The sequence below is a fragment of the Plecotus auritus genome, assembly GCF_963455305.1.
Source record: "Plecotus auritus genome assembly, chromosome: 4".
NCBI classification, from domain to species: domain Eukaryota; kingdom Metazoa; phylum Chordata; class Mammalia; order Chiroptera; family Vespertilionidae; genus Plecotus; species Plecotus auritus.
The window spans coordinates 60,380,988-60,401,047 of NC_137775.1; the positions used below are offsets into that span (position 1 = coordinate 60,380,988).

Here is a 20,060-nt window from a genome sequence, read left to right on the forward strand (position 1 = left end):
TTTGTAGCCTTGAGTGGAGGCCTGAGCTGGCCAGGGTGTGCGGAAAGTTTGGCTTCCTCCAATGCCAGGGAAACCCAAGCCTCCTGCTCGCTCCTTGGCCACAGCCATCTTGGTTGGGTAAATTTGCATACTTGCTCCTGATTGGCTGGTGGACATGGCTTGTCGGTGTAGCGGAGTGATGGTTAATTTGCATATTAGTTTTTTATTAGATAGGATGATAACAACTAACTTTCAAGCACTGTAGTTTTGGCCTTAAAAATATGCCTGACAACACAGTCATGCAACTGGAAAAAGTAAAGTAGCAATAAAAAAAGTAATTGAGATTATGTTTTCAAATTTCTACTTCAAGATTTAGAGAAATCTAATAAGTATAGACACCGATTTCTGTTTTCTATTACTTTTTATGAAATGGGTAAGACTGACATACCTTATTAAGTTTTCCAAGTGCCGATATCAAATCTGCCCATTCACTGGAATATTCAAAATTCTTCAGTGCTTTGTCAATTGCGGCTACATAGTTTCTATATTTGGAGTCACTCAATAACTCCAGCTCTTCTGTGTTCATCCTCCCACAGTGTCCCACTAGAGGCCAGTTCCAAAATCATGTAAAATCATTACCTACAAAAGAATTTTGCAGGAGGAACTAAAGTAAAGTATTAAAATGGGTTCGGATGAAGTTAATATCTAACTTTAAATGTTTCTTAAATTAGAAGTGATTAATACTTTGGTGAACAGTACACAGGTTCATAGAAGAATTCAAAAACAGCTTCAAAGATAACTCACTCTGTAATCCTTCCTAGGAACTGGAAAAATGGCTGAGATTTTAGGGATATAGACAAGCAGAAAATATTCTGCACTTATTTTAATTTAGAAATCATGTTATTTCACAGTCATCTTTGCTGAAATAACATTTCTGATATACATACCTCTTCACTTTGTTTTGATCCTAGTTAGATTGTAAACATCAAAGGACATGCAAAAAGAAAAAAGACAGAAAGAAAAATAAATGACTTGGAGATCACCTTATTTTATTAAGCAATAAAATAGCATATTGTACAAAGGAACATTAGGTCTTTGAAATTAGACCTTAATTTCTTAATTTTAATAAAACTGACAAGTACATGCAGTGGTTTAAAATATATTCACAAATTCTTTGATATTACTTGCAATAAGTGGAACCTAATCCTCCAGTCCTTTGGGCTGAACTCTGTAACTCAGTTCTAAGGAAAATAATCACTCTTAGCCATTATACATCATCATTTCTGCCTATTTCATAAAACCATTCCAGCTCCATTTTCTCTCTCTTCCTCCCTCTCTCTCTCTCTTTCTCTCTCATCATTAGCTCTGGGAAAGCCAGCCACCATGTCATGTGGGCACCTCTAAGAGCCCTATGGAGAAGTCCCTGCGGTGAGGAACAGAAATTTTATGCCAACAGCCAAGAGAATGAGCCATTTTAGAAGCAGATCCTCCATCCCCAGGCAAGCCTTGATTTGACAGCAACACCAATCAACGTCTTGATTATAACTTTATGAGAGAACCTAAGCCAGACTACATAGCTAAGTCCCTCAAATTCATGACCTACAGAAAGTTTGCAGTTTTAAGCCACTAAGTTGGGGGTTGATTTGTCATACAGCAATAGATAACCAACACAGAGTAGTAACAGGATTTAATTGAGGCTTAACTTAGAAACCAATGTGGCCTCTCCTCCAATTACTTTGGTATTCTACCTGACTTTTAACTAACTCTGCATCTTTCCCTAGAGCTGGGTTCATGGGCTGGGTTCAGCTCCTGTGTTGAGCATCTGCCCCCTGGTGGTCAGTGAACATCATAGCAACTGGTCAAATGGTCATTCGGTCGTTCAGTCGTTCCATCACTTAGGCTTTTATATAAATAGATGGTCAATAAGTATATAAAATGAGTTAACATCCTTAATCACCAGGGAAATGCAAATGAAAACCACAATTTGATACTTCACACAACTAGGATGCCTAGGATAAAAAAGACAATAACAAGTATTGGCAAAGATACAGAAAAACTGGAACCCTTCTACACTGCTGGTGTGAATGCAAATTAGTACAGCTGCTTTAAAAAATAGTCTGGCAGTTCTCAAAAGGTTAAACATAGAATTACCTTATGCCTCAGCAATTCCGATATAGTTATACATACATACCCAAGAGAAATGAAAACATGTCCACACAAAAACGTTTATATTAATGCTCAAAAAGGCATTATTCATAATTGCCAAAAAAAGAAAAGAACCCAAATATCCATCAATTGATGTGTGGATTAATAGAATACACAATGGAATATTCTTCAACCATAAGAACAGAGTGAAGTACAACATGGATGAACCCTGAAAACATGCTAAGTAAAGGAAATCATTCATAAAAAACATACATTATTCCATTAATATGAAATGTCCAGAATAGATAAATCTATAGAGACAGAAAATTAGTTTTTGCTTAGGGTGGAGGGGGAAGAGAGCAGAGGAATAAGGGGGGAACTGGAGCGATTCCTAATGAGAATGGGGTTTCTTTTTGGGATAATAAAAATGTTTTAAAATTGATTGTAGGAATGGTTACACAACTCTGTGAATGTACTGAAAACCACTGAGTTATACACTTTAAGTGGGTGAATCATATGGTATGCAAATTATCTCAAAGATATATATGAACTATGTATAAATAAAATGAGCCTCATGGTTCTGTGAATTTTCTCAGATTACATGCAAAATCTTACATTTTATTGGGGAGATATATCTACTACTTTAATAATATTTACAAATATATTTTTCTACATAATCATTAAAAGATTAAGAATTACTACTGTAAAGTGGGCAAAGAACCTGTGTAGACACTTCTCCAAAGAGGACATACAGATGGATAAGAGAAATATAAAAAAATGCTCAGTGTCATTAATAACCAGAGAAATGCAAATTAAAACTGCAATGAGGTATCAACTCACACCTGCCAGAATGGCTACCATCAATAAATCAACAACAAGTGCTGGCAAGGATGTGGGGCAAAGGGAACCCTAGTACGCTGCTGTTGGGAATGCAGACTAGTGAAGCCACTGTGGAAAACAGCACGGAATTTCCTCAAAACATTAAAAATGGATCTGCCTTTTACCCAGCAATCCCACTTCTGGAAATATATCCTAGGAATCCCAAAATACCAATCAGAAAGCATATATGCACCTCTATGTTTATAGCAGCATTATTTACAACTAGAGGCCTGGTGCACAAAACTCGTGCATTGGCGGGGGGGGGGGGGGGGGGGGGGTTGTCCCTCAGCCCAGCCTGCACCCTCTCCAATCTGAGACCCCTCGGGAGATGTCTGACTGCTGGTTTAGGCCTGATCCCCTAAACCAGCAGTCAGACATCCCTCTCACAATCCGGGACTGCTGGTTCCTAACCACTCACCTGCTTGGCTGCCTGATTGCCCCTAACCACTCTGTCTGCCAGCCTGATAGCCCCTAACTGCTACCCTGCCAGCCTGATTGACACCTAACTGCTCCACTGCCGGCATGATTGACACCTAATTGCTCCCCTGCCAGCCCGATCACCCCCAACTGCCTTCCCCTTCAGGCCTGGTGGCCCCCAATTGCCCTCCCCTGACAGCAATCTTGTGACAATGTGGGGGCGGCCATCTTGTGTTGATGTCGGGGCGGGCATTTTGTGGCGGCCATCTTGTGATGACGCGGGGGCAGCCATCTTGTGATGACACGGGAGCGGCCATCTTGTGACGTGAGGGCATGAGGGTCAATTTGCATATTACCTCTTTATTATATAGGATTATTGTATAGGATAGCTAAGATCTGAAAACAGCCCAAGTGCCCATCAGTAGATGAGTGGATAAAAAAGCTGTGGTACATTTATACAATGGAATACTATGCAGCTGTAAAAAAGAAGGTTCTCATACTCTTTGAGAAAGCATGAATGGACCTGGAGATCATTATGCTAAGAGAAATAAGCCAGTCAAAGAAAGACAAGTATCACATGATCTCACTTATATGTGGAATCTAATGAACAAAATAAACTGATGAACAAAATAGGTACAGAGACAAGGATGCATGGAACAGACTGACAAATCTCAGAGGGAAGGGGGGAGAGAGGGGCAGGAAGAGATTAACTAAAGAACTTACATGCATATGTGCATAGCCCATGGACACAATAGTGCCGTGAATGTGTGGGGTGGGGTGGGGACCCTAGGAGGGGGACAAAGGGGGAAAAATGGGGGACATCTGTAATACTGTTTACAGTTTCCCTACTAGAATTAGAAGTCTTTGAGAGCAGGAACTATGTTTTATATGTATCTGTTATATTTCATAGCACATAACTTATAATACTGAGGATCAAGCTGGGTTCATACATAGTGGTTTAAGTATAGTAGTTAAATATGGAATTAAAAACTATGCAAGCTGTTTTATCATCAATCTATGGTTTCTAAAATTTTCACTGACGGACAATTAATCCTCACCTGAGGATATTTTTCCATTGATTTTTAGGGAGAGTAGGAGAGAGGGAAAGACAACAAAAACATCCATGTGAGAGAAACACATGGATTGGTTGCCTCCCGCATGAGCCCCTACCAGGGCCTGGGCTGAGTAAGAGCCTGCAACCAAGGTACATGCCCTTGACTGTAATCAAACCCAGGACCCTTTGGTCCACAGGCCAATGCTCTATAGACTGAGACAAACTGGCTAGGGCTGGTCTCTAAAATTTTTCAAAACTAGATTTAATAATAAACACACACAACAATATTTCAGATACAAAACACTGAATGACATACTAAAGCAATTAAAGTCATAAATGTCATAACTAATAGTTAAATATTAATAGATAGTGACATATGTGGAATGAAGAATGAACCTTATAATAAACTAAAATATGTCTGAGAAATCAGAGAAGACAGAATTGCAAACCAAATTAAACTCAGGGGGGGATCAACTTGAATGGATTTTTTGAAAGAGTATAAAAATAGAATGAAATAACTAAATTCTAAACAATAAACCCTAGAATGTACTAGTTGTAGAGTAAACACATATATAAATTTCACTGACGGACAATTATTTTGCCTTAGCAATATTTCTAGTATAAGATGTAACACATCCATTTTGAAGATATATAATATGCATAGACAGGCTAACCTGAGAAACAATTTAGTAATAATTCCTACCAATGAAAATAGGGGTTGTCATCTATAATCAGAGTAATAATAATATAATTGTGAAGCAATATTAATTTAATTGACTTATCTTCAAACATACTTTTCTTATTTGGCACAAAAAAACATACTTTTCTTATTTGGCACAAAAAAACTAACTGTGCAAAATAAATACAAAAACATACCAAAAAACAAAAGCCAAAAAACCCAGCTAAGTTTGTGGCATTTATAACTTTTGCATGTATTTATAGCTAAAAAAAAAAAAAAGTTGAGTCAGTAAGAAATTTGGATTTTCTTATTTATTTAGCCAAAAAAATTCTAGATATTTAAATATGATTAAAAGAGTTCACATAGCATAGGACACATGTAACACTCAGGTAGAACCTTAAAAGCAAACTCTTATGAAAATGGCTAAAAATTTAAAAGGACATTCTGTAGAAGTTTCATCAGCAGGGGAGCTACAGTATTTTTTTTTCCATGGAAAAGATGGTCAGATAGACCCTTGGACTAAAAATTTGGTTATGCCTCCTCAATGATATTAATGCCATAAAATTATTCATATATCAGAGGAGAAGTCTAGGGATGCACCACTTTTGGCTTAATTTTTCAGCCAAAATATAATTAATGCAATTTTTCATCAAGTATATATATAATAGAGTTAAATTATTCTCAGATACATTTTTCTATAGTATTTTATGTTTTAAATTATTTAGATCAAAACTCCTCAAACTCTCTGTGAAGAGCCAGTTTTTCCCTCCACTCCATGGCTGATATTTTCCTAAAATATAAAATCATGTATTAGTTGCTGAAGCAACATCAAACTGCTACAATTTTCTAAATACTTAAGTTTCATTTCTGTGCTCATTTCATGTTTCCTTACCAAATAATTTATAAATGGCCCACAAATCACACTTAGATCATAATGCAAATATAATATTCCCAAGGAAACTTTATATGTTGCCTGTCCTCCAGAAAGGTGGTGGCACATGGCAAAAAATACACATCCTATCTAATAAAGAGGGAATATGCTAATTGACCATCACTCCATCACAAAGATGGCTACACCCACAGCTGAGGCCAAGTTCCCATAAGGAGCCTTAACGAGCAATCAGCAGGGACCTGAGGCTATGCCCTCCCCAATCCCTGTGGGGCTTGACAGGGGACCTCAGGCCGGGCCCCCCACCTGGCAGGGCTTGACAGGGGACCTCAAGGTGTGCTTCCCGTCCCGGTGCCGGGCTAGGGGACCTCAGGCCATGCCCCCCACCCTGGCACCAGGCCGGGGGACCTCAGGCCACACCCCCCGCCCCAGCACCGGGCCAGGGGACCTCAGGCCATGCCCCCCACCCAGCGGGGCTTGGCAGGGGACCTCAAGGTGCACCCCCCAGTGCTAGGTCGGGGGAACTCAGGCTGTGCTCCTGCCCAGCAGGGCTTGACAGTGGACCTGAGGCTGCACCCCCCTGCCAGTGGAGCTTGACGGGGGACCTGAGGCTGCACCCCCTCCCGGTGCTGGGCAGGGGGACCTGAGGCTGCACCCCCCCACACACCTGGCGGGGCTTGACAGGGGACCTAAGGCCATGCCCCCCACCCAGCGGGGCTTGACAGGGGATCTCAGGCCGTGACCCCCACCTGACAGGGCTTGACGGAGGACCTCAAGGCATACCCACCGCCCTGGTCTGGGCTGGGGGACCTCAGGCCATGCCTCCCGTCCTGGCGCCGGGCCAGGGGACCTGAGGCTACGCCCACTGCCTGGCAGGGCTTGACAAGGGTGGGACTGGCTGGGTCTAGATCTAGCCCAATGGGGGGGGGGGGTCCGGCCGAGTCTGGGTCTCATGCGATTTTGAGGTGCATGTGGGTGGGCAGGGACTTGATTCTGGGTCCTGTGGTAAGCCCCAGACTCTAACAGGAGGAAGGTTTTCATATACATTTTACTAATTTTCTTTCATCTCTGACACTTCTATTATAGAGGAAAGAGCAAATAGCAATATTAAATTATTTCCTCTAATTAATCCCCTTTTAATATGCACGAATTTCGTGCACCGGGTCACTAGTATTCAATAACCAGTGTTTTGTAGAAACATCAACCCATGAAAAGTCAAGATAAATGGGAATCCAAATCCTAGTTCTACCAATTACTTAGCAGCTGTATGACCTTGGGCAAATGTGCAAGCTTCAGTTTCCTCATCTGTAAAAGGAGATAATACCTACCGCAATGGTTGTCAAAATTAAATAGAGAACATATCAAAATCAACAGAGTGCCTGGCACATAGAAAATGCTCTAAAAGTCATTGTCCCTATTATTACCAACACAAAACACAATTCTAGGAATCAAGTAAGTTGATTATGAGGGCCAGTAAGTTATAATTAAGCATCAGATATGGCTCTGAACTTACAGATACCAAAATGGAAAACTGAAGAACCTCACTAACCTATCTCAAATTGTCTCAGGAATGTAAATTAAAATGTCATTGCCAAATTAGGTGTTTTTTTTAATATTTTATTAAACTGCACATACTTAACAAACATTTGATGTTATGACTAATGCATACACCCACAAAACCGTCAAAACAATCAAGATTCTGCAACACAGTTAAAATATAGAACATTTCCATCACCCCAAACAAGAAACAAAACTTTGCCATTACCTCTATCAAATGAGTTTTTGTTTGAATTAAAAGATAAAATGTCTACTTCCCAGTAGACACAATAACAAAATATTTAATAATATAAATAACTTAAATGAAATGTATAAATAAATATGTAATAAAAATTCTAATTTGTTTTTTCATAAAGTGATGCAGGCAAGTCAAAATGGCATTTATAATCATCTAGGAACTCTTAATAAGTAACTTTTCTGACTTGATCTATAGTCCACTTGACAATTTAGTTGCAGTTCTTTGAAATATATAATTCAGATAAACTAAACCCGAACTATCATAAAACATGACTTAGTGCAGTGTTTTGTCTCATTCAAAGATGAAAATAAAACAGCTGTTAAAAAAAGCTATAGGCCCTGACCGGGTAGCTCAGTTGATTAGAGCATCATCCCCATACACCAAGGTTACAGATTTTATCCCTAGTCAGAGCAAATACAAGAAGCAACCAATGAATGCATAAATAAGTGGAACAACAAACTGATGTCTCTGTCTCTGTGTGTCTCTTTAAAAAAAAAAAAAAAAAGGTAAAGATTTCTTTAGACAAATTAGGCCCTAAGATAATTATCAAATTATACAGATTTATGTTTTCATATTTATAGTGTACAGAGGTAACATTTAAAAAAGAAATGAAACAGTTCAGCAGATCATTTGAATTTTAAAAAGTTTTGTTTAAATGGTTATAAACAATGAGTAAACCTAATTTCAGAACACAGTAATTACCTGAAGATACTTTGAGCCAACTTGTTTATCATTAGACTAGAGGCCGGGTGCAGAAATTCGTGCACAGGTAGGGTCCCTAGGCCTGGCTGGCCATCAGGGCCGATCTGGGCTTTCTGGCTGCTGGCCAGGGCCTCCTTTCGTTCCACACCGCCCCCTAGTGGTCAGCACACGTCATATCGATTGATCGAACTCCCAATCTCCCGAGGGGACAATCTGCATATTAGGCTTTTATATATATAGAAGATAGATGAGCTCTCCTCTTCCCTCCCTTCTTTGCCATGAAAGGTAGGGGGAGGGCTGAAGAGAAAGAAACATTCAATATTATCCAATTCTAAAGATATATCTGGGGACTGTCCAAGTGTCTTATCACATCCCAAGATATAAACATTAAATGACAACAGAATATATGCAGCTGGTAAAAAGAATGAATAAAGTCTATGTATTGATTTAGAAAATGCTCCCAACGTATATAAACTAAAATAATCAAGGAACCTAACGGTGTTTATAGGATGCTACCATTTATATTTTTTAAAATGAGGAACTGTATGTTCATATAATTTGCACGCACACACACACGCACACACACACACACACCCCTTGCCAGCATGTAAGCGAGTCACTTTGGAAAGGGTTTCTTCAACCCCAAAGTTTTACATGACTATAGCCCAGGTCGACATCTGACAAACTCATAAAATACTCAAGCAGAACCTCACAACCAAGCTGCTCCCAACCCCCTCTGACAGAAACTGTGAAATATATTTAATGTTGTTTGAAGTCACCATGTTTTGAAATAATCAGTTATGCAACAATAACTAAAGAGTTTATTCTCAAATAATCTTTGCATTTATTCAACCACAACCTCTATAACTTAGAAGACATAATAAAAATAGTCCTATTTATCAGAACTCATAAACCTAATGGGCAGCCTCAAATTACAGAATCAGGTAGACTTAGGTACCAGTACTTTGAGGATAGCCTTTCAATAAAATGCTGGATGCCACACAGACACACAAAAAAGTTTTTGGAACCCCTCACTCAGGAAAAAGGTGAACTCCTAACTGGTGGTAACACTTATGGAACTGGTGATATGGAAGTCATTCATTTATCTTCCAAAATGACAGACAGCAACTTTAAAGCAAGTACTATGTTCTATTTTTTTCCCCTCAGGAGAAAAACTTCTGTCCAGGAAACTAAAATTAAGACACAATGTAAGGCATGTGTAAGTGTGCACAGAAAGGCCACAGTGTCGAGAGCATTGTGCTGCAGACAAGCAAAAAGTATAATCAGCAAACTGTGATGGCATTTGTAGTATATAAAAGTTCTAGCTACCATGAAAAATGGATTGATCAAAATACATACCCTAAAGGTTTCAGGCAGTTAATGTTTTATAGTACTTTTTCATAATGTAACAGTACAATCAAAAGCAGCTGGAAATGCAGAGCTATTTACCTGTTTATTTCAAAGGACTAGGACTGCTGTGCTTTTACAGTTTTTCTGATTATAGTCAGATGTCACTTTTAAATGATAACTTCTGCTTTATGGTAGAGACACAGGAAAGAAACTACTTGTTTGATGACTTTTTTAATTTTTTACATTTTTATTGATTTCAGAGAGGAAGGGAGAGGGAGAGATAGAAACATCAATGATGAGAGAGAATAAATTGCTTGGCTGCCTCCTGCACGCCCCTTACTGGGGAACAAGCCCGCAACCAGGCATGTGCCCTTGACAGGAATCCGAACTTGGGACCCTTTAGTTAGCAGGCTGGCATTCTATCCACTGAGCCAAACCAGCTAGGGCTGAGTGATGACTTTTTACAAAATAATGACTATTCATCCAAAGGACTAATTTCTTACTTCCCAATTGAGGTTGCATCCCAGAACCTTAAACAGCACTCTGACTCCTGGTTGAATAGCAAATTATTGTATGTACTGATAAACCTAGTATCTATCACTCAGGTAAAATTATTTTTCAAAAAGAGTAACACCAAATAAATGGCCTACTTACCTGAACTCTTTATTCATGAACAGAAACTAATACAATTTACACATTAAGTTCATAATATAGATATATGCCTGTAAATAACCACAGCAAATTGAAATATAAGATGTATTTTACAGAGTAGGGAATTTATTTACCTGCCTGTTCATACAAAGTTCTGGCCATAAGAGAGTTTTTCATTACCTCATAAGAAATTAGACTGAAAATGTCTTCTGCAGGATGGAAATAATGAAGATATAGCTTAAACTTAAGAAAAAATGAAGAAGCAAAGGAGATAGTAGATCCTATTAAGTTTATTACATCATATATTCTTATTGGAGCTTTGCCAGATAAACATTATGTTATTAACATTTTATCCAATCATCACTTTGTCATATAAAAGATTCCCAGTGGGCGTCAGATATTTTTGGATTTAAAGGTTTATCTTAAAAGTTAATGTACCCTTTAAAACAAAAATTTGATAGTTTTATTTGTAAAAGTAAGATTAGTAACATTAAAAACATTTTTTTAAAAAAGCGATTTAATTATAATCATGTTAACTTTTTGTCTTCATATCATATTTTTAAAGTTAACTCTAGTATACCTTTTAATTGAGAATTGAGGCTTTGTTTCCCAATTCTTTCACAAATAAAATTCTAAGGAATTTTCAAGCCCTGTATAATACAGTATCTCATGAAATTTTGGCTACCAATCAGATACGAGATGATTTCATGGGCCCCAAAGACAAGGCTAAGTGACAATGTAGCAAGTGAGCAATTTATTCTCCCTTCATTCTATTTAAATTCATCAGACTATATCAGGGGGTCTCAGATTGGTGTTATCTCCTTTTACAGATGAGGAAACTGAAGCTTGCACATTTGCACACAGGAAAGCTGGCTGAGTGAAAATTCTACAACTAGAAGGAAAGAGAAAAGCTCACAGAGAATTGGAGGTACGGCAAAGGGTCTTTGTGCGCGCAGAGAGGAAGGGCGGCTGAGAGCCTGGCTGACTTTCTCTGGCGGAAGGGGGAAGGAAGCCTCCGACCGCACTGAACCCCAGTTCTGACTGCACTGAACCCCAGTTCCGGGCGAACCCCTGGGGACCCACGCTCTTACGGGGGGAGTCTGGACTCTCGGGCGGAGACTCGAGCTGGGAAAGGCAGAAGTCTGAAGGCGCACGCGGGCCAGTGCGCACAAAGGCTGCGGAGGTTGCCACAGGCTTTCCCTAGTGGTAGGGAGTCAGAGGATCCTGACTGCACTGAGCCCCCGTTCTGACTGCAGTGAACCCCAGTTCCAGGCGAGCCCCTGGGGACCCACGCTCTTGTGGGGGGAGTCTGGACTCTCGGGCGGAGACTCGGGAGCCGGGGAAGGCGGAGGACTGAAAGTGCGCATGCGCGCGCGTGCCAGTGCGCACAAAGGCTGCGGAGGTTGCCACAGGCTTTCCCTAGTGGAAGGGAGTCAGAGGCTCCTGACGGCACTGAGCCCCAGTTCTGACTGCAGTGAACCCCAGTTCCAGGTGAGCCCCTGGGGACCCACGCTCTTGTGGGGGGAGTCTGGACTCTCAGGCGGAGACTCGAGCTGGGGAAGGCGGAGGACTGAAAGCGCACATGCGCGCAAGGGCAAGGCTGACAGGAAGCCAAGACTGAGACTCCACCCCATCCAAGCTGAGCACAGAGCCTATTGCAATTTGGCAAGTCTAATCCTATAAGGCTGTCTCCAGCACCGAACTTCTCCCAGCATAGACACAGCTGATCCTTACAGCCAACTGGCCCGGAGGTCAATTCTTCCCAGTGATACCAACAACAATAAAGACTTAATTACAACAAGGCTGTACACACAGTCCACAAAGGGGTGCACCAAGAGTGTCCACCTCAGGCCGAAATCGGTTTGGCTCAGTGGATAGAGCGTCGGCCTGTGGACTGAAGGGTCCCGGGTTCGATTCCGGTCGGGGGCACGTGACTTGGTTGTGGGCACATCCCCAGTAGGAGGTGTGCAGGAGGCAGCTGATCGGTGTTTCTCTCTCATCGATGTTTCTAACTCTCTATCCCTCTCCTTTCCTCTCTGTAAAAATCAATAAAATATATTTAAAAAAAAAAAGAGTGTCCACCTCAGGTTAACTGGGGAAGCAGACCCACTGGGCCATATTGGAAACCTAGCACAAATATCTACCTTACCAACTCAGGGAATCAATGAAAATGCGGGGTCAAAGAATCAGATCACAAATGAAAGAAATGGAGGAAAACAAACGACTGGATATAGAATTCAAAACCACGGTGATAAGACTTTTTAAGAATATCCTAGAAAAGGCCGATAAATATAACGAGACCCTCGAAGATATGAATAAGGACCAACTAGAAATTAAACATACACTGACTGAAATAAAAAATATTATACAGAGACCCAACAACAGACTATAGGAACACAAGAATCAAGTCAAAGAATTGAAATACAAAGAAGCAAAAAACACTCAACCGAAAAAGCAAAAAGCAAAAAAAAAATCCAAAAAGTTGAAGATAATGTAAGAAGACTCTGGGACAACTTCAAGCGTACCAACATCAGAATTATGGGGGTGCCAGAAGAAGAGAGAAAGCAAGATACTGAAAACCTATTTGAAGAAATAATGACCGAAAACTTCCCCCACCTGGTGAAAGAAATAGACTTACAAGTCCAGGAAGCCCACAGAACCCCAAACAAAAGGAATCCAAAGAGGACCACACCAAGACACATCATAATTAAAATGCCAAGAGCAAAAGACAAAGGGAGAATATTAAAAGCAGCAAGAGAAAAGCAGTTGATTACCTACAAGGGAGCACCCATACGACTATCAGCTGACTTCTCAACAGAAACTATGCAGGCCAGACGGGAGTGGCAAGAAATTTTCAATGTGATGAATAGCAAGAACCTACAACCAAGATTACTCTACCCAGCAAAGCTATCATTCAGAATTGAAGGGCAGATAAAGAGCTTCACAGATAAGAAAAAGCTGAAGGAGTTCATCACCACCAAACCAGTATTATATGAAATGCTGAAAGGTATTCTTAAAGAAGAGGAAGAAGAAAAAAGTAAAGAGAAAAATTATGAACAACAAATACATATCTATCAACAAGCGAACCTAAAAATCAAGTGAATTAAAAACCTGAGGAACAGAATAACCTGGTAAATATAATAGAATCAGGGGCATAGAAAGGGAGTGGACTGATAATTCTCGGGGGGAAAGGGGTATGGGGGGTTCATGAAGAGAATGGACAAAAATCATACACCTATGGATGAGGACAGTTGGGGGGAGGTAAGGGCAGAAGGTGGGGTGGAAAATGGGTGGAGGGGAGCTATGGGGGGAAAAAGGAGAAATAATTGTAATAATCTGAATAAAGATTTATTTAAAAAAATAAATAAATAAATAAAAGATTAGAAAGTGGTTGCCTCTGGTGAGCCGGCACTGGGATGCTGAAGAGTAAGCCAGGGCACTACCATTACTGATTATAAATCTTGTATAATTATTTGATTTTTAACATTATGAAATTATGTTTTGTAATAAAGAAATCAAATGCAGAAAAAAAAAAAAAGAAATCATATCAAGCATCTTTTTTACCTGGTATGAGACCAGAAATCAATTACAAGAAGAAAAAAAAAACACACACACAATCACATGGAGGCTAAATAATATGTCTATTAAACAATGAATAGAAAACAATGAAATCAAGAAATAAATCAAAAGATACCCTGAGACTAATGAAAATGAAAACACAATAACCCCAAATCTGTAAAAGGGAAATTCATAGCATTCCAGGCCTACTTCAAGAAACAAGAAATCTCTCAAATAAGCAATATAACTTTAAACTTAAAAGGAACTAGAAAAATAACAAAGCCCAAAGTGAGTAGAAGGAAGGAAATAATAAAGATCTGAGTGGAAATAAACAAAATAGAGTCTACAAAAAGCAACAACACAAAAGATCAATGAAATCAAGAGCTGGTTCTTTGAAGAGATAAACCAGATTGAAAAACCTTTAATCAGATTCATCAAATAAAAAAGAGAGGGGACCCAAATAAACAAAATCAGAAATGAAAGAAAAGTAGCAACTGGCACCACAGAAATATACAGAAAATATTACTAACAACTACAGGCCAACAAATTAGACAATATGGAAGAAATGGAAAAATTTCTGGAAATATACAATCTCCCAAAACTGAATCAAGAAGAAACAAAATCTGAACAGACCAATTATAACTAATGAAATTGAAGCAGCAATAAAAAAAATCTTCCCACAGCCAAAACCGGTTTGGCTCAGTGGATAGAGCGTCAGCCTGCGGACTGAAAGGTCCCAGGTTCGATTCCGGTCAAGGGCATGTAACTTGGTTGCGGGCACATCCCCAGTAGGAGGTGTGCAAGAGGCAGCTGATCGATGTTTCTCTCTCATCGATGTTTCTGACTATCACTCTTCCTTCCTCTCTGTAAAAAATCAATAAAAAAAATATTAAAAAAAAAATCTTCCAACAAACGAAAGCCCTCAACTGGATGGCTTCACATGTAAATTTTACCAAATATTCAAAGAAGAACACTTATCCTCAAACTATTGCAAACAAGTCAAGTGGAGGGAAGACTTCCAAACTCATTTTACGAGGCCTGCCTTATCCTAATTTCAAAACCAGATAAAGACATGACAAAGAAAGAAAATTATACACCAATATTCCTGATCAACATAGATGTAAAAATCCTCAAAAAATATTAGCAAATCAATTCTAGCAATATCTTAAAAAATCATACACCATGATCAAGTGGGATTTATTCCTGGGATGCATGGTAGGCACAATATCTGCAAATCAGTTAATGTGATACACCACATAAACAAAATGAAGGATAAAATTCATCTGATCATATCAACAGACTCAGAAAAAGCATTTGACAAAATTCAGCACCCATATATGATACAAGCTTATAGCAAAGTGGAAATAGAGGGAACACACCTCAATGTATTAAAGGACATATATGACAAAACCACAGCTAATATCATACTCAATTGGGAAAAACTAAAAGCATTTCCCTTAAGGTCAGTAATAAAACAAGGATGTCCACTTTCACCCCTCTTATTCAACATGGTACTGGAAATCATAGCCACAGCAATGTGACAAGAAGAAATAAAAAGCATTCAAACTGGAAAGGAAAACTGTCATTATTTGCAGATGACATATTTTACATAGAGAATCCTGAAGAGCCCACCAAAAAAACTATTGGAAATGATAAATTCAGTAAAGTGTAGGATATAAAATAAATGTCCAGAAATCAGTTTATTTTTATACACCAATAAAGAACTGTGTAAAAGGAAATCTAAGAAAACAATCCCATTTACAACTGCATCAGCAATAAAAGTAAAATAACTAGGAATAAATTTAACCAAGGATGTAAAAGACCAATACTCGGAAAATTATGACACTTAAGAAAGTGATGATACAAATAAATGGAGGTATATACTATGCTCATGGATAGGAAGACATTGTGAAAATGTCCATACTACTCAAAGCAACCTATAGATTCAACTCAATTCCTATCAAAATACCAAAAATGGTGTACTTCACAGAACAAGATTAATAATCCAAAAATTCATATGGAACAAAAAAAGACTCCAAATAGCCATAGCAATATTGAGAAAGAAGAATGAAGTTGAAGGAATCATGCTCCCTGATATCAAACTATACGACAAGGCCACAGAAATAAAAAAGCATGACCTGGCATAAAAACAAATAAACAAAAACTAGACATATAAATCAATGTAACAGAATAGAGAGCCCAAAAATATACCCATGGCTATATGGCCAATTAATGTTTGTCAAGAGGCAAGAACATATAATGGGTAAAGATAGTCTATTCAATAAATGGTGGTGGGAAAACTGGACTGATATAGGCACAAAAATGAAACTAGACCACCTTTTTGCACCATCTACAAGAGAAATCATTTAGTCTGGCCCTACCAAGGCATTAGGGATGAGTTAATTAAATGTTTGACCAAATGTAGCTAATTTTTAAGTTGATAATGTTGTATGGCCCGCAAATGATGTTATAAATTTCCAAATGGCTCTTGGCAGAAAAAAGGTTCCTCACCGCTGGATTACAGACTTAAATTTAAATGTAAGACTCAAACCATAAAATGCCTAGGAAAAACCATAGGTAGTAAAATCTTGGACATTTCTCTCAGTAATATTTTTTTCTGATATATCTCCTTAGGGAGGTTGAACAAAAGAAAAAAATGAATTGGGCAACATCAAATTAAAACATTTTTTGAATGGGAGAAGATATTCACCAATGATACATCTGATAAGGGATTAATATGCAAAATTTATAAAGAATGCATACAACTCAACAGCCCCAAAACAAACAATCCAATTTGAAAATGGGCAGAGGACCTGAATAGACATTTCTTCAAAGAGGACATACACATGGCCAACGGATGTGAAAAGATGCTCAACATCAGTAATCATCAGAGAAATGGCAATTAAAACCACAATGGATATTACTTCACACCTGTCAGAATGGCTATCATCAATAAATCTACAAACAAGTGTTGATGAAGATATGGAGAAAATCCCCTCACGTACTGCTGGTGCAGCTGCTGTGGAAAACAGTAGGGAGGTTCTTCAAAAAATAATAAATGGAACTGCCTTATGACCCAGTGATTCCACTTCTGGGTATATATCTGAAGAAACCCAAAACACTAATTCAAAAGAATATATGCACCCCTATATTCATTGCATTGTTGCTATTTATAGTAGCCAATCTATAGAAGCAACCCATGTGTCCATCAACAGACAAATGGATAAAAAAGCAGCAGTACATATATACAATGGAATATTACTCGGCCATAAAGAGAATGAAATCTTATTATTTGTGACAGCATGGATGGACCTAGACTCATCAGGGGTGGGCAAACTTTTTGACTCGAGGGCCACAGTGGGTTCTTAAACTGGACCAGAGGGCCGGAACAAAAGCATGGATGGAGTGTTTGTGTGAACTAATATAAATTCAAAGTAAAGGAGCGGAGGGGAGAGCAAGAGAACCGGATAGAACAGCCGGATCCGGCCCGCGGGCCGTAGTTTGCCCAAGGCTGCGAGGGTATTATGCCCAGTGAAATAAGTCAGTCAGAGAAAGACAGATACCATATGATCTCACTTATATATGTAATGTAAATAACAATATTCATAAACAAACATAAGAGAAACAGACTCATAGGTACAGAGAACAGGCTGATGGAGAGTTTGGGGGAAAAGATAGAAAAGGTGAAGGGATTGAGAAATACAGATTGGCAGTTACCAAGCAGTAATGGGGGTGTAAAGTACAGCGTAGTAAATGTAGTTAGTAATAGTATAATAACTATGGTGCCAGGTATGTACTTGAAATATCAGGGAACACTTTGTAAAGTACATGACTGTCTAACCACTATGTTGTACACCTTAAACTAATACAAAATAATACTGAATGTATAATACAAAATAATAGTGAATGTAAACTGTAATTGTAATTGAAAAAAATAAAAATAAATTTACAAAATAGCTAAAGTTTGAGAAATACTACACTTTTCCATTGGGTAAACAAATAAGTGTAAGTGCCAACTATGAGCATGCCATTCGTTTAGCCACCATTAAGGATAGAAAAGGATATTCAAAGAAATGTAAATAGAAAAGGGGAAAAGGAAATTATTTCAAAATGAAGCAATATACAAGGTGGCATTTAAGCTAGGACTTGATAGGTATGATTTAGACATGTAGAGACAGAGCATTAGAAAAGAACAAAAGCCTAACAATACAGGCCTGAGTGGTGACATGTTTCAAATCTTGATTGTGGTGGTGGTTACATAAGTGTGTATATAATGTACATATAAAATGAGTGCACATTATTATATGTAAATTTTCCCTTAATAAATTTGATACCATATATTTGACCTATGCAATGAAAAGTCACTGAGGTTTCAGGCTTGAGTAACTTGGAGAGGGAGAGGTGAATGCAATAAACAGAAAATGGAAATCACATTTTAAAGGGAATCAAAAGTACTTATTTTCATATAATAAAATTTCAATAAATATTTTAACTATAACAGAAAAAAATAGCAGCTCTATGCTTCTACATAATAGTTTCATTTCAGGGAGAGAACTTATCTGAATAAAGGCTTACCTATTAAAATTAAATGTGTTCTCCCTCCCAAACAAAGGAGTTCATTAACAGCACTCATCCCCAGCAAAGTAACAAAGAACAGAAAGAAGTAGCCACACTGGTTGTGTGCTAGTGACACCTGACAGAATTTTGCAAAATTATTTAAGATTCTATTAAACATATAGATCCTGACAGTAAGCAATTTAGAAACCACCTTAGAATTTACATTTTAATCTTTAATTATTTTCAGTAATCAATTATTAAGTACATTTCAAGTGGCTTTTATAACATTTCACAGTTGAAGAATTCATGACTACAGAGGGAAATCATTCATAGTAAAAATAACACCATGATTAACAAGTATTTACCTGTTGGAACTTTATAATGCCATTCTTAATAAAACCATAACTTGCCTATAAAATCCAATTCAGAACATGAAATAATTATGGTATTGAAAAGCATCAACAGACCAGAAAAAGAAGATACTCTTCTGCTATAAATTAAAGCATTGGGCCCGCAGAAACCTATGTGTATCCTTAATATTTTACTAAGGAAAATATAAGTCTTGGTTATACCAGTGAGTTGCCACTAGATCTTCATGCTCCAGAAAGCTTAACATGAAAGCCATGTGGGGAATTTTAGAGTTGAAAGGGGACTCAAGTCAAGTGCTATACTTTTCAAATTGGTATTCTATGTACAATAAGTCAGTTCTTGAAACTGAAGTGAAATGACATAAGGAAACCAATTTTACCATAAGCTGACTGACATAAACAAGTTCCTATGATACAAGGAAACTACACTGAAGGAAATGTTATCCTAGGTAGGACCTGCTGTAATTATATTCTAGATGTTAACAGGTTGGCTATGAGAAAATAGGCTCTCTGTCCTGGTAGGTTTAGGAAATGCTTCAGTAACATTCCTTTGAGAATTTACATGCATATAAGAATAGTAATAAAGGTTTTGAGAAGTCCTGCAGTTAAAAGCAAATCAAAAGTTAAACTCCTGATTAAACCCAATATGCTCCCAAATCATTTGCCATGGAACACTGTTATTGGGCAGTAAGCCTATTATTGAATTCAGAACAGTGTTCAGGGTGAAACATCAGTTTGAAAAACTCTAAACTTATGAAATTCCCTTAAACAGATGACAAAACTGAGGCCCAGAGAGCTCATACCAGGTTAGCAGAACAAAAAACTTAGGTGAATAGGACTCCTTTGACTTTATATATATCGTTAAACATTTAATTAACAACATTTAATTTACATTTAACATTTTGGTTGTGGTATCACATTTGTGTATTAATCAGTGGTCGGCAAGTTTGCCACTCTGTTGACTAATGAGTTTGCCGACCACTGACCTGGGTATTTTTAATTCTTCTTTCAAGACTTCAGTTCCTAATAATCATGTC

At 38.2% G+C, this 20,060-nt stretch overlaps 1 protein-coding gene across 1 annotated transcript in view; it reads right to left on the reverse strand.

The window, feature by feature from the left end:
* Nucleotides 1-20,060, reverse strand: part of DOP1A (DOP1 leucine zipper like protein A) — a 113,602-nt gene that overhangs the window by 91,891 nt on the left and 1,651 nt on the right. The window contains exons 2-3 of the mRNA XM_080667086.1: nucleotides 927-946; nucleotides 428-618 (exon numbers count right to left, since the gene is read on the reverse strand). Coding sequence (XP_080523212.1) covers nucleotides 428-565 — 138 coding nt within the window. The 5' untranslated portion in view covers nucleotides 566-618; nucleotides 927-946. The remainder of the gene's footprint in view (nucleotides 1-427; nucleotides 619-926; nucleotides 947-20,060) is intronic.